At 36.7% G+C, this 15074-nt stretch overlaps 1 protein-coding gene across 8 annotated transcripts in view; it reads left to right on the top strand.

The window, feature by feature from the left end:
* Kpna5 (karyopherin subunit alpha 5) overlaps positions 1–15074 on the top strand; it is a 55368-nt gene that overhangs the window by 11766 nt on the left and 28528 nt on the right. For 4 of the 8 annotated variants that reach the window (XM_074075904.1, XM_074075866.1, XM_074075882.1 and 1 more), the window contains one exon: positions 10824–10913. The exons of the other annotated variants lie outside the window; for them this stretch is intronic. In XM_074075904.1, the coding sequence (XP_073932005.1) occupies positions 10824–10913 (90 nt within the window). The remainder of the gene's footprint in view (positions 1–10823; positions 10914–15074) is intronic. 8 annotated transcript variants of the gene reach the window in all.

Here is a 15074-nt window from a genome sequence, read left to right as displayed (position 1 = left end):
TAAGAAGCTTTTTAGTCATGATTGAACTTAAGCTAGTGGAGAACAAATAAGTAGTGCCTACCTATCAATACCAGTGAATTGCACAAAAGGATGTTAGAAAATTTCAAAATTTTCAGTTTCATTGTAAAGTTTGATATTAGGAAGTTCAAAGCCTTATAAAAAAATTCAAGAAATGTAATCAAAAGAAAGTTAAGTCAGATTAGCTACCAGATGCTGTCACTTTAAGGAAAAAAATAATAACTTAAAAATTATTACAAATTATCTGTTTTCCCATTGAAATTCACATTTAGCTAATGCTTAGTTACATGTACATATATCATTTGATCAGCTTTTTTCAAGTTTTTTTATTGCTAATTCATTTGATTCTCATTAAATATAAATCTTTTACTACTATAGGCTATACACTGACACACTTTAACTTATTAGAAAAGATTTGTACTTTCTCATAATTACCCCAATAGTACAGAAGAAGAAGAAGAGTATACAACAGAGCCATCCCTAGTCAATACCAGTTTAGGCCATCAAGCCAAATCTGGTTGGCTGTGTTTCTAAATTAAGTTTCACACTTACTCACTTAGCTGATGCCTTTAGTTGCTTTCATCTTCCACTAGTATAATTGTGTAACTGCAGAACAAGAGCCTAAAACATTTACTGAAAAACATTGTCAACCCCTGGGTATACAAAATCTGTTTAATTACTTTATTTCTAAATGAGATGTATTTTAGGCAGCCTTAAATCTATTTATAGGAAAATCTTTAGAACAGAGATGTTTTTTAGTGCGTAAGATACAGATAGCAGAAAATTTACTGTTTTAATCATTCTAAAATATATAATTCAGTGGCTTTAAGTACACTCCTAACATTGCATAACTATCATCACTATTTAGTTCTTGAACTTTTTCACCTACTCAAATAGAAACCCAATACCCACTAAGCAATCACATCTCATTTTGACATCACCTCATTCCTTGGAAACTAAAAATCTGCTTTGTAGCTTTGTCTTTATTGGATAATTCATATAAATGGGATCAACAATATGACCTTTATATTTGACTCCTTTCTCTTAGCATGTTTTTAAGAGTTCATCCACATTGTACAGTGTACAAATATTTGGTTCTTTTTATGGCTGAATATTCCAATTCTGCACAAAGGCCATTGCCATTTCGAACCTATACTTTGTATTGAATTGCCATCTTAATACTGTTATGTCTTCCAGTTGATAAACATGGGATACATTTTAATTTAGCTAGGTCCTCTTTAATTTGGCAGTATTTTGTAGTTTTTTAGCATACAAGTCTTATACCACCTAGGTAAAGCTTATTCTGAAGTATAGACAGTCCCTGATTTTTTGACTTGATGATGGTGCAATAGTGAAATATATTCAATAGAAACTGTAGTTTGACTTTTGAATTTTGATCTCTTCTTAGATCAGCAATATGTAATATGGTAATCTTTTGTGATTTCTGGTAGCAGCAGAAAGCTACATCTGCCAGTGAGGGTAAATAACCAGCATTCTACGTATGTTTGGAAGGCATGATGTCTGCTTTTTGTCACTGGTAAAATATTTGAGTTTAATCAACTTACATGGAGGAAAGATTTATTTTGGCTCACAGTTTCAGAGGTTTCAGTTAATGGTTGCTTAGCCCTGTCACTTTGGGCCTAAGGAGAGACAGCATCAAGATGGGTGTGCTGGCAAGGCAAAGCTACTGACCTTATGGTGGCCAGGAAGCAAAAAGAGCAAGGTCCCCAGGTCCCCTTCGAGGGCATGTGCCCAGTGAACTGAATTCCTTTCAGGCCCCTTCTTCTTATGGTTCTCTTCTCTTCTATTAGTACCTCACAGGCTGGTGACCAAGCCTTTAGAACATGGGTATTAAGGGAACATTTAAGATCCATGCCATAACAGCAGGTTAAGTGTATCGTAAGCATTTTTGCCTTGCAGTATTTTCATCTTGATGATGAATTTATTGGTAGGTAACCTCATAAATCAGGGAACATCTGCATTTTATTCTTTTTGATGCTGTTATAAATAGATGTTTTCATGATTTCTCTTTTGACTTTTTCATTGATAATGTATAGAAATGCAAGTGACTTTTGGTTTTGATCTTGTATCTGCAATTTGGTTGAATTCACTTATTAGCACTAAAAGTTTTTTTGTGGATTCTTTTGGATTTCTATGCATAAAATCATCTGAATAGAGATAATTTCACTTACTGCTCTTCAATTTGGATCTCTTACTTCTTTTTCTTGCATAATTGTTCTGGCTAGTGCTTCTAGTACTGTGTTATATAAAGGAATGACAAAAGTGACTATCTTTGTTTTGCTTCTTATGCTGGAATAAAAACTTTTATTTTTTTTTTTATTATGGAGTATGTTAGTTACGGGTTCTTCATAAATCCCTTTGTCATGTTTCCTTTTCCTCTTTTATTGAGTGTTATGAAGTATTGAATTCTTTTAAATTCTTTTTGGGCAGCTGTTGAGATGACTGTCTTTTCCTTCATTTTATTTTAATGTGGTTTATTACATTGATTGATATTTGCATATTGAACTAGCCTTACATTCATGGTATAAAATCCCATTGTGTAATATTATTTAATCCTTTTAATATGCTGTTGGGCTCATTTTTTTCTAGTATTTTATTGAGGATTTTTGCATGTATATTCATGCAATCCATATAGAATTAATTAGGAAATGTTCTGGCTTTTTTTGTTTTTGTTTTTGGCCTCTAGACTTGCTGTCTACCATTTGAGCCTTGCCTCCAGTCTGGTGTTCTGTTTCTTAGAAAAATTTAAGTAGGATTTAATTCTTTTTTAATGTTTGGTAGAATTTGCTAGTGAAGCTGTCTGATGCTGGACTTTGTTATAAAGATTTTGGTTAGTAACTCAATATACCAAGCAAAGGCTTGATAGAAGCCTGTTCAGATTTTCTGTTTTTTTCTGAGTCAAAAGTAATTGTATGATTCTAAGAATTTTTTCATTTCTTCTTGATCTTCCACATTATTGGCTTTTGATTGTTCACAATATTCTCATATAATTCTTTTTTTTCCTTAAATCTCAGTAGTAATGTCCTCACTTTCACTTCTAATTTTAGTGATTTAAGTCTTTTTGCCTTTGTTGGTCTAGATAAAGATTGGTTAATTTTGTCATCTTTTTTTTTTTTCCCCAAAGAACTACCTTTTGATTTTCATTAACTTTCTCCAGTATTTTTCTGCTTGGTTTATATCTGTTTCTGCTTTTTCTTTCCTAATATTAGAGCATAGGAATTTATAGCTTTATTGTACATTGACTTGTTTCCTCTTAGCCACAGAGAAAACCGAACAATGTCCCCACATTTTCTAGTATAACTTAAAATACATTATGTAGTACAACTCTATTTATTCTTCAATAAAATACATTGTATCATTACTACACTGTTTATACTTCTTAATTCTATAAAGCATATTTCTTGTAATTTTTATCAGAAAAATCTATAAACAAGCTCCATTCTGCCTCCCTTCTCTACCAGTTAGCTTTACATTTACTACTGTACAGTTTAACAGGCTTATGCAAATCTCACCTTCCAGTTTAAAATTTGATCCAAGGACCACATAAAATCTCTGAAATGAAGTATTTGAATTTGCATGGATGGATTATGATGACCTTCATAAAAAAGCCTTTTCTCATACTCAATATTTTAACTTCCAAAATTTTTCACTAAACAGAATCATACTTGGGACTCTTAGTCAAGGAGTGTGCAATCCTAATACCTCATGTATTACTTTAACACATTTTTAAAAATATGTGAAGAAAGAAAAATTTGAAAATGTTCAAACAATTCTGTTATTTAATAAACTAGTTCTTAATAGCCTCGTTGTTTATTTTTGAAGTAGAATAGTTCAACTTAGCATGCAGGTACAACCTCAGTGCTACTTGAGTTTGATTAGTTGTTTTAAATAAAGGATTCATAGACCTCCAAACTGTGATAGCATATATTGAACTTACTTCTGAAGAATGCTGCAGAGCTGGCTAACTCTTTGAGCCGAGTCCTTCTCTCCTTCCAAATATAACACCCTGGTAAGGGAATTACAGCTCTGGGAATCTCAGAAGAAATCTCCCCTGGAAATGCTAATGGGGGAAAGAGGCTAACAACATGGAAAAGCTTTGTATCAAGTACAAAAAATTATCTACCTCCTTATGGTAGGATTATAGTACCAAGCACAGTGCCTCATTTGTAGAAAATGTTTAATAATAAATGCATGTCTGTTTTAGCCTGGTGGTTAACTTGTTTATACCAAGGGAATAAAAATAGCAAACCTGATACTTGTTGCCCACCTGTCAGGGAATTATCTGTTCTTAGCAAGGATGAAGGCAAAATAATGATGAATTTGATCTGTAAGTCTGGTTTTCTAAAAGCCAAGACAGATTACTGCCTTTCAGTACTGCCATTCACTGCAAATTCTTTGTTAGCACTATTTTTACCTTCAGAGTTTTACAGCTATTGTTTAATAAGAAGTGGGAAAACATTTATTTTTATTTGTAAGAGGCCTTTAATGAATGAGCACTTTTTGAGTTTTCCTGCAAAAGAATGACTGCACTTAGAGAAGCTGATATACTTCAATCCTTAGATCTTAGCATCTGTGTATCTTCCCTAATTTCAATGTTTCATTTACTTTTTGAAGTGTTATCCACCCATCACTTCTTACCTGAGATCTTAAGACTCATTTTACTTTCAGGCTTTTAGCTGTTCTTTATCTTCTGTTATCTCAAGTATATAATTCAAATTACGTGAAAGGAAACAGAAAGGTAAGTTTTTAAAAGATAGTGTTAAGCTGGGCACTGGTGATCTATAATCCTAGCTACTCAAGAGAAAGTGATCAGGAGGATTGCGGTTTGAAGCCAGCTGAGCAAGTAGTTTGAGAGACCCTATCTCAAAAGTATCTAACACGAAAAGGGCTGGTGGAGTGGCTCAAGGTACAGACCCTGAGTTCAAGCCCCAGTACTACAAAAAAAAAAAGATAGTATTAAATGGTTGGAGATACTTTTCAGACTTTCAATTCCTATGCATTTTAAAGTAGAAGGGAATGTATTGTTACAATATTTCAATGACCAATACAGAAATAAGATATTTGTCAAAAAAAGGGAAACTTAAAAAAGGGACAGAATCAGGTAATCCATTTTTTTGGGGAAAATAGAGAATATAAGCATCACCTGGAAGACTTGGGCATTAACACCTGAATTAAGTTTAAAATTTCAGTTTCTAGGCAAGTATAATACCATTTCTCTCAATGTAAAATAATGGTGAGTGAGTTTTTGTCTTTATATTTCTCAGTGGATTTTCTGGCAGTCGATAGGGAGAAAACTATTATGTATCACTTCATGTTTTTTAATTTAATTTTGTCTTCATTTCTGAAGACCTGAGTGCTGATTTTTTTTTAATTTCTTAAACTTTCACAACATTCAGAAGTATTTTTTGCATTGTGTCTTCTCTGATATCTAAAAAAAAAACCAAAAACTGAATTTTGACCACAAGGATTTCCCACACTGAATGTGTTCATAAGGTTTCACCCCAATATGGATTTTCTGGTGCTTAATAAGCCTAAGATTCTGGCTAAAGGCTTTTCCACATTCAAGAACTTTGTAAGGGTTTTCTCCAGTGTGAACTCTTGAGTTGTACATGGTTGGGGCTTTTGCTGAATGCTTTTCTACCACCTAATACATCAGTAAGTTTTCTCCCCATTATGGATTCTTTGATGAAGAATAAGGGCTGAGCCTTGACTGAAGTGTTTTCCACATTCATCACACATACTGTTTCTCTCAAGAGGATTTTCTTTCTTTCAGATGTGTCTTCAAATATGGTTTCTCCATATTTAAAAATTTGAGTTGGGAGACTGAGATTAGGAGGCTAGTGGTTAAAGGTCTGCCTAGGAACACCTATATTAGGAGCACCAGGAACTTCATGTGATTCTACTGCTGAAGGAAGTAGGAAGTAGTAGTTAAACAGTATTTAACTACTGATGAAGGCTGGCTTCTGTGATTTCATTGTTTTCTTTTTTTTTAGAGTATTTTAGAAATTTTTTACTGTAAATTTTTTATTAGGATATATTCATTATACAGGGGAGAGATTCATAATGACAATTCCAATTAGTCTTGATTTGTATATTATTTATATTACCCCCATTGTCTTTCCCTCTTAGCCCCCTCTCCACACCAGTTAAGGCAATTGAAAGAGGGTTTTTTAATATTAATTTATTTGTTTTGCATATTTTTAAAAATATTTTTTGTTAATTGTTTACACATTTGCAAGAGGTTTTTTTAGTTCTGTTTCATAGGTATATGAAGTCCATCAACCATATCTCCTTTCTTCACCCTCCTCCCTCCCACTATACTTGTATCCTCCCCCAAACACTGCCTGTTTTTTATAATTAATATTTGAGTTAACATTCAAATGGGTGTCTCAATGTGTGCCCACTCTGGGTGTGCTTTACTTTGGTCTGTTCAATCCCTTTGAATACTCTCCCTTAACCCTTTACTTCCCACCCCTCATCCCCATTTTTCAACAGCTTTCAATATATCCTTTACTTTCCCATCTTATGGTATACAATATATACCCTATCATTGTCTTTCCCTTTCTCTCTTTCCCTGAGTTCCGTAGACTAGTTTCATTGTTAAAAACATGTTCTACAACTGAATTTGTATATGGTCATAATTGTTTTTGTGTATATGTTTATCTTTGGATCTACCACATATGAGAGAAAACATGCATCTTTTGAGTTTCTGATGCTGGCTAATTTCGCTTAACATAATGTCCTCCAGTTGTATCCATTTACCTTCAGACTCCATGTCATTATTCCTTGTAGCTGAGTAATACTCCCATTGTGTGTATATACCACAATTTCATGATCCATTCATCTGTTGTAGGGCATCTGGGTTGTTTCCAGAGCTTAGCTGTGTGGATAGTGCTGCGATGAACATCAATGTACAGATGTCTCTATTGTATCCTGATTTACTGTCTTTTAGGTAGATACCCAGGAGCAGTATCACTGGATTATATGGCAGTTCTATCTCTAGTCTTTTGATGAATCGCCGTACTGGTTCACATAGTGGGTGTACTAATTTGCATTCCCACCAGTAGTGTATAAGGGTTCCTGTTTTGCCACATCCTCGCCACCATTTGTTGTTGTTATTACCCTTCATTATGGCCACTCTAACTGGGATGAGATGAAATCTAAGTCTTGTTTTGATTTGTATCTCTTTTATAGCCAGGGATGTTGAACACTTTTTCATGTATTTACTGCTGTACCTCTTCCTTTGAGAATTCCCTGTTTAATTCATGTGCTTATTTCTTTCTTGGGATGTTGATTCTTTGGGGGCTGAGTCTTTTGAGTTTCCTGTAGATTCTGAATATTAGTCCCTTCTCAGATGAGTAGCTGGCAAAGACTTTTCCCATTCTGTGGGTTGTCTCTTGAGTCTGGTGATTGTTTCCTTTGCTGTGCAGAAGCTCTTTAGTCTGATTCAATGTCATTTGTTCATTGTTTCTCTTAGGTGCTCAGCCTTTTGAGTTCTGTTTAGGAAGTCATTCCCTATACCTATCTGTTTCAGTGTGTTTCCTATTGCTTCTTGGAGTTGTTTCAAACTTTCAAGTCTTACCTTAAGGTCTTTGATCCACTTTGTGTTGATTTTGGTGCAGTGTGAAAGATGGCTCTCATTTCAGTCTTCTGCATGTGGATATCCAGTTTTTCCAGCAACATTGTTGAAGAGGCTGTCTTTTCTCCATCGTGTAAAGTATTGGGCTCCTTTGTTGAAGATCAGTTGGCTGTAGATGCATGAGTTTATGTCTGGATCTTCTATTTTGATCCATTGGTCTTCATGTCTGTTTTTGTGCTAATACCATGCTGTTTTTATTGTCATGGCTCCAAAGTATAGTTTGAAGTCAGGTATTATGCCTCCAGCATTGGACTTTTTGCTCAGAATTGCTTTGACTATTCTAGGTCTTTTGTGTTTCCACATGTTTTCCACAATTATTTTTTCTATTTCTGTGTAGAATGTCATTGGAATTTTGATTGTGATTACATTGAACATGTAGATTGCTATTGGTAGTATGACCATTTTCACAATGTTGATTCTACCAATCTACGAGCATGGAAGATCTTTCATCTTCTTATGTCTTGTTCAGTGGTTTATACTTTTTGTTAAAAAGGTCTTTGGTTTCTTTAGTTAAATTTATTATAAGGTACTTTATTGTTTTTTAGGCTATTGTAAATGGGATTGTTTCCCTGATTTCTTTCTCAGTCTGTGTATTGTTGGTATATAGAAAAACTACTGATTTCTGTATGTTAATTTTGTATCCTGTGTTTTGGTAGAGTTTTTGGGGTCTCTTTGGTACAGGATCATGTCATCTGCAAATAGGAATAGCTTGACTTCTTCCTTCCATATTTGAATACTTTTGATTTCTTGCTTTTGTCTTATTGCTCTGGCTAGGAATTCCAAAACTATATTGAGTAGGAGTGGGGAAAGTGGGCAGCCCTGTCTTGTTCCTGACTTTAAGGGGAACAGTTTCAGTTTTTCTCCACTTAGCATGATGTTGGCTCTATGTTTGTCATATATAGCCCTTATTATGTTGAGGAACGTTCCTTCCATTCCTTGTTTCTTCAGTGCTTTTATCATAAAAGGGTGTTGGATTTTGTCAAAGGCTTTTTCTGCATCTGTTGAGAGGATCATGTGGTTTTTGTCCTTGCTTCTGTTTATGTACTGTGTTAGGTTTATGGATTTAGATATGTTGAACCATCCTTGCATCCCTGGAATGAAAAAAATTGGTCATGATGTATGATCTTTTTGATGTGTTGTATTGTTTGCCAGTATTTTGTTGAGAATCTTTCATCTATATTCATTAAAGATACTGGTCTATAATTCTCTTTTCTGGTTATGCCTTTATTGGATTTCAGAATGAGCTTAATGCTGGCTCCATAGATTGAGTTTGGTAGTGTTTTTTCCCTTCTATTTCCTGGAAAAGTTTGAGGAGTGTTGGCATTAGTTCTTCTTTAAAAGTTTGGTAAAATTCAGCTGTGAAACCATTAAGTCTTGGGCTTTTCTTTGTAGAGAGACTTTTTATTACTGCTTCAATTTCATTGCATGTAATAGGACTATTTAGGTGGTTAATAACTTGGTTGGTTATACAAGCAACCAAGGAATTTATACATTTCATCTAGATTTTCCAGTTTACTTGAGTATAAGTTTTCAAAGTAGTCTCTGATGATTCCCTCGATTTCATGGTATTTGTGATTATGTCCCCTTTTTCATCTCTGATTTTATTTATTTGGGTGTTCTCCCTCCTCTATTTTGTCATGTTGGCTAAGGGTTTGTCGATATTGTTAATCTTTTCAAAGAACCAACTTTTGTTTCATTGATTGTATAGTTTGGTTTGTTTCTATTTCATTACTCTTAGCCCTGATCTTTATTATTTCTCTCCATCTGCTGGTTATGGGTTTGGTTTGTTCTTGATTTTCTAGGAGCTTAAGATACATCATTAGATTATTTATTTGAGAGGTCTCTGTTTTTTTTAATATAGGCACTTATAGCTGTAAACTTTCCCCTTAGATGGCCTTTGCTGTATCCCACAGATTCTGGTAGATTGTGTTTTCATTTTCATTGGATTCTAGGAACTTTCTGATTTCTTCCCTTATTACTTTGATCACCCATTGGTTTTTTTAGAAGTGTGTTGTTCAGTCTCCATGTGTTTAAATATTTTCTTGGGTTTCTTTTGTTGTTGAGGTCTAGTTTTACTCCATTGTGATCTCATATGATGCAGGGCGTTATTTCAGTTTTCTTGAATTTGTTAAGACTTGCTTTGTATCCTAAATATGATCTATTTTGGAGAAAGTTCCATTAGCTGCTGAAAAAAAATGTATATTGCCTAGTTCTTGGGTGAAATACTATAGATATCAACCATGTCTATTTAGTCCAATGTATGGGGTAGCTCTGAAGGTTCTTTGCTGATCTTCTGTCTGGATGATCTATCTACTGGTGACAGTGGGGTATTCAGGTGTCCCACTATCACTATGTTAGTATCTATCTGGGCTCTTAGGGCCATTAAAGTTTTTTTTTAATGTAGCCGGGTTTAATGTAGCCCATGTGTTTGATGCATATATGTTAAGGATTGGTATTTCCTCCTGATGAATTTTTCCTTTCATTAATATGAAGTGACCTTCATTGTCTCTTCTATTTGATTTTAATCTGAAATCTTCTTTGTCAGATATGATTATAGCTTATTTATGGGGTCCATTTGCTTGGAAAACTTTTTTCTACCCTTTGACTCTAAGCCAGTGTTTATTTTTTTTCTGTTAGATGAGTCTCTGGTAAGCAGCATATGGTTATATCTGGTTTTTTAAACCAGTTTCCTGCTTTGTCTCTTGATTTGCACATTGAAGCCATTTACATTCAGTGTTAATATTGAGAGGTGTCTGTTGTTTCCAGTCATTTTTGTTTCCCTGTTGTTTAGTTTTACCTATTCCTTGTTTACTGGTCTGTTTGGACAAAAGTGTTTATTCTTTCTTGAGTCTTCCTGTCTCATTCTACTTTCTTCTATATGTAGAAGTCCTTTAAGTATCTTCTGTAGTACTGGCTTGGTGGTCGCAAATTCCTTTAGTTTTTCCTTGTTGTAGAAGGTGTTAGTTTCTCCTTCAAAATAGGAAAGATAGTTTTGCTGAGTAGACTAGTCTACGTTGACATTTGCTTTTCTTCGGGGCCTGAATTATGTGTTTCCATGACCTTTTTGTGCTTAGAGTTTGAGTTGAGAAATCTGTTACTGTAATGGGTTTGACTTTATATGTGACTTGTCTTTTCTCTTTTGCAGCTTTCAGAATTCTTTGTTCTATGTGCTGAGTGTTTTGATTATGATGTATCTGGGGAGTGTTTCTCTTTTGGTCCTGACAGTTTGGTGCAGGTAAGCTTCCTGTACCTGGGAGACTCACTCTTTCTTGAGGTTAGGGAATTTTTTAGCTATTACTCTATTGAATAGTTTGCCAGTGCCTTTAGTTTGTATCTCTTGTCCTTCTTCTACACCCATGATTTGTAGATTTTGTCTTTTCATGGTGTCCCAGATATCTTGCATGTTTCATTCATATTTTCTTAGTATTCTTTACTGATCTTTTACTGTTTGGTCTAATTCCTCTACTTTGTCTTCTGTTCCTGATACTCTGTTTTCAGCTTGCTCCACTCTGTTCACCAAGCTTTCGATTGTGATACTTATTTGGGATATTGAGTTGTTTATTTCAGATTGATTATTTTTCAGGGTTTCCATATCTTTATTGATTTCCTCTTTCGTATCTTGGATAGTCTTCTTAATTTCATTCATCTCTTTGTATTTTCTTTTAGCTCATTTAATTGTTTATTCATGTCCTCTTTGAGGTCAGATACTAACTTTTATGTTTCTTCTTTGAAGTCGTTAGTCATTTTTACTATTGCTTTTTAGGAATTCATTATGTGATAGCTCTTCCTCTGCAGCAGATATCTGGATCCTTAGTGATGGAATTGGCTTTTGATAGAGAGCAGGTCTGCATTGAAATTTACACATCTGATTTGTTTTTGGCTATGGTTTTAATCTCTCGTATGCCTGTAGTTGGTATTTTGAGGGTTTTTTTTCTTCTGGAGCTCCAGCAGTGTTCCTCAGAGAGGGGTATGCTGGATATGTTATACCTTGTAGGGTTCTTGTTGTGGTACCAGTTGCCTCCTTTCTCCCCTCCGTGAGGAGGCTAGAGTTCCTGTTCTTTGATGGGGGCAAGGGGCTCTCCTACAGTAGCAGTAGGGAGCACAGGGTCTCTGTGCACTATGGAGGGTAGGCCTCCTAGCACCAGCACAGTAGCAGATTGCCACTCAGTAGAGGAGCTGGGATTCCTGCTCTTGGATAGGAGAGACATAACTCTCCTGCAGGGAGGTGCAGTGTGAAGTGCTGGGCTTCTGTGTACCTTGGGGGAACAGAGCTTCTGGTGTCGGCCTGCAGAGCAGCAGGTTGTAGCTTTCTTCATCTCAGTGGGGAATCTGGTGTTCTCACTCTTGACGGGGGACCAAGGGCTCTCTTGTTGTCAGGAACAGTGGGAGTGCTGGGCCTCCATGTTGTATGAGGAGGGAAGCCTCCTGGCACCAGCAGACTAGCAAGGTCTAGAGCCTGGTGTGTGGTGGCGGGCTCCTGGCACTGTGTGGCAAGCTGAAGACACCTGTGGGGCAGCAAGGCCAGTGGGCTTGAATCGTCTGGTGTCCACCAGGCAGCAAAGGCCCTGGGGTCTACTTGTACTGTGGCATGGACTTCCAGGAGCCACAGCAACTGTTGCAGGTGCCAGAGAACAGAGCCTGCAGGCAGTGGGAGTTTTGGGACCTAATTTTCCATAGGAGCTTCAGAGAGCATGGTTCTATAGCACTGCTACCTGCTCGGGAGAACCAAGCCTGTGGATGGTGGGAGTTTTGTGGCCTGATTTCCTGCACGAGCTTCAGGAATAGCAGTCTGGTGGCACTGTTGCTGGCTTAGGAGAACAAGGCCTGTGGGCAGCAGGAGTTCTGGGGCCTGATTTCCCACACAGGCCTCAGGGCTCGCAGTTCTGTGGCACTGCTGCGTGCTCGGGAGAACCAAGCCTGCATGTGGCATGAATTTTGGGGCCTGATTTCCTGTTCAGGCTTCAGGAAGTGCAGTCCCATGGCACTGCTGCCAGCGTAGGAGAACAAAGCCTGTGGGCAGTGGGAATTCCCCGGCCCAGTCTCCTACAAGGGCTTCAGGGAGCACAGTTCTGTATCACTGTTGCCAGGAGAATAGAGCCTGTTGGCTTGCATCTTCTGTTACCGTGGAGCAACAGGAGTCATGGTACCTGCTTATACAGGGGCACTGGTTTCCCTGGTATTTCAGGGTGAAGGCACTAGGTCATGCATTAAGGGGGAGCGTGGAGGTAGGAGTTCCTGTGTGTGTCAGGAAGTAGAATTTACCACCGAGTAATGGAGCCTGGAGCTGTGTGACAGGGGTGATCAGGAGTGTTGAGCTGAGTGTTGTTCTTCCCATTCTTCCCAGGGGTTAGTTGTTTCTGTATTTGCAGATTCAGAGAGGGCTTTGCTTCTTGCTGATTATAGGACCCTGTGGGTACCTTTTGGGATCCTCCCATCTTCCTTTTTCAGGGTAGTTTTTTCACCCTGGGCTGTAGGAATCATCCACCATCTTGAAATCTCTCGTTTTCTATATCTCGTATTTTTTCTCAACTCCTGTCTAATTGCTTTCCATTATGCTTAATTGATATTTATCTATTTATTTACTTGTGGTGCTGGGATTCAACCCAGGGCCTTGTGTGTGCTAGGTAAGCATTCTATCACTATGCTATATCATCTCCCCTTTAATTGTTTTTTTTTTTTTTGTAGTATACTGTATTGATTCCTTTCCCAATTGCTTTCCTGTCTGTATACTTTTTGTTTGTTTTTGGCAGTACTTGGGTTTGGACTCAGGGCCTCATACTTGCTAGGCAAGTGCTATACTGCTTGAGCCATGCCTCCAATGTAGGAAATCTTTTTTTAAAAACTAATGGTGTTTTGCTACATTACCCAGGCTGAGCTTGATCTTGTGTGCTCAAGAAATTCTCCCACCTCAGGTTCTTGAGAAGCTAGGACTACAGGCATGCACCACCAATCCTGGTTTTCTTTTGTTTTTATTCAGCATTCTTCCTATAATTACCTTTTGACAGCTTGATTATAATGTGTCTTGGTGTGGATCTCTTTGAGTTTATCCTACTTCAATTTCATTGACCATCTTGGAAGTTTTAGCCATTCCTCTTTAACTGTTTCTTTTACTCCTTTCTCTCCTTCCCATCTTGGTCTTCCATTATACATATATTGGTATGCTTAATGGCATTCCACAGGTCTATCAGATCTGTTCCTTTTGGGAGGGAGGGGTCATTCTTTTTTTTTTCATTCCTCATACTGGGTAATTCTGTTGACCTGTCTTCAGATTCATGAATTCTTCTGCTTCATCCAAGTCTACTGTTGAACCCCTGTAGTGAAATTTTAATTTCAACTGTATAATTTCTGTTTAGTTTTTTATATTGTCCATTTTTATTAATAATTCTCTATTTGTTAAGATATCATTCTTTTAGTTTTCTTTAGTTCTTAGATGTGGGTCCCTTAGTTCTTTTGAGTATATTTAAGACAGTGGATTTAAAACATTGATTTTGTAAATCCTTTGTTTATGATACCTCACGGGTGGATTCCTTTAATCATTTATAGTTCCTTAATTTCTTTGCATGCCTCTTACTTTCTTGTTGAGGGGAAAGGTTTTTTTTTTTTTTTTTTGGTCTTTTCTTTTTTGGTGCTGGGATTGAACCCAGAGCCTCACGCATGCTAGGCAAGCGCTGTACCACCGAGCTACATCCCAGCCCTTTAATTTCTTGTTGAGAACTAGACATTTTGATTGTTAAAATTAGGCAACTATGGAAATAAGAATGTCCTTTCCCCCCAGGTTGTGATGTTGTTACTTACTGTAGTTTTCTGGTTTTTTGCTTAAGGATATTTTAAAAATTAATTTTGTAAATCTTTGTAACCCAGATTGGCCTGGAACTTACTGTGTAGCCCAGACCGGTCTCAAAACTTAAGACCCTCCTGCTTCATCCTCCCAAGTGCTAAGATTATAGGTGTACACTACCATGCCCAGCCCCTATTCCTTTAAATTAGTGGCTAGCTCATGGTTCGACATCAGAGAATTACTTAAATGTTTGGAGGACCAGAAAGAGAGAGAGAGAGAGAGAGAGAGAAATGAAAAATTATCTTTATAGATTAGGTCTTAGTTGGGCTATTCCTTTAGTGCTTAACCAGAGCAATTACAACTGTAACTTAGCCTTCACTTCCTGCTTATGGTAAGCCTAAAATCCAGCCAGAGCTGAAAACTTAGGGTTTTTTCCTGAGTATCTACTCTGGTATGAGCATATGTGCAGATGTCTAGATGTCTGACATATGTGAGAGCTTATGAAATGCCTATTCTCTGAAATATTCTACTCCCCAGTTTTCCATCCAGTCTTTTTGTGTGTCTCCTGTTTGCCTAAACTATATTCTTTGTCTCAGGTTTCAGCACATTATTGACTTG

This window comes from Castor canadensis, chromosome 1 (genome assembly GCF_047511655.1).
Source record: "Castor canadensis chromosome 1, mCasCan1.hap1v2, whole genome shotgun sequence".
In the NCBI taxonomy this organism is placed as follows: domain Eukaryota; kingdom Metazoa; phylum Chordata; class Mammalia; order Rodentia; family Castoridae; genus Castor; species Castor canadensis.
Note: the sequence above shows the minus strand (reverse complement) of the source record. Positions and strands in the feature narration are given on the sequence as shown.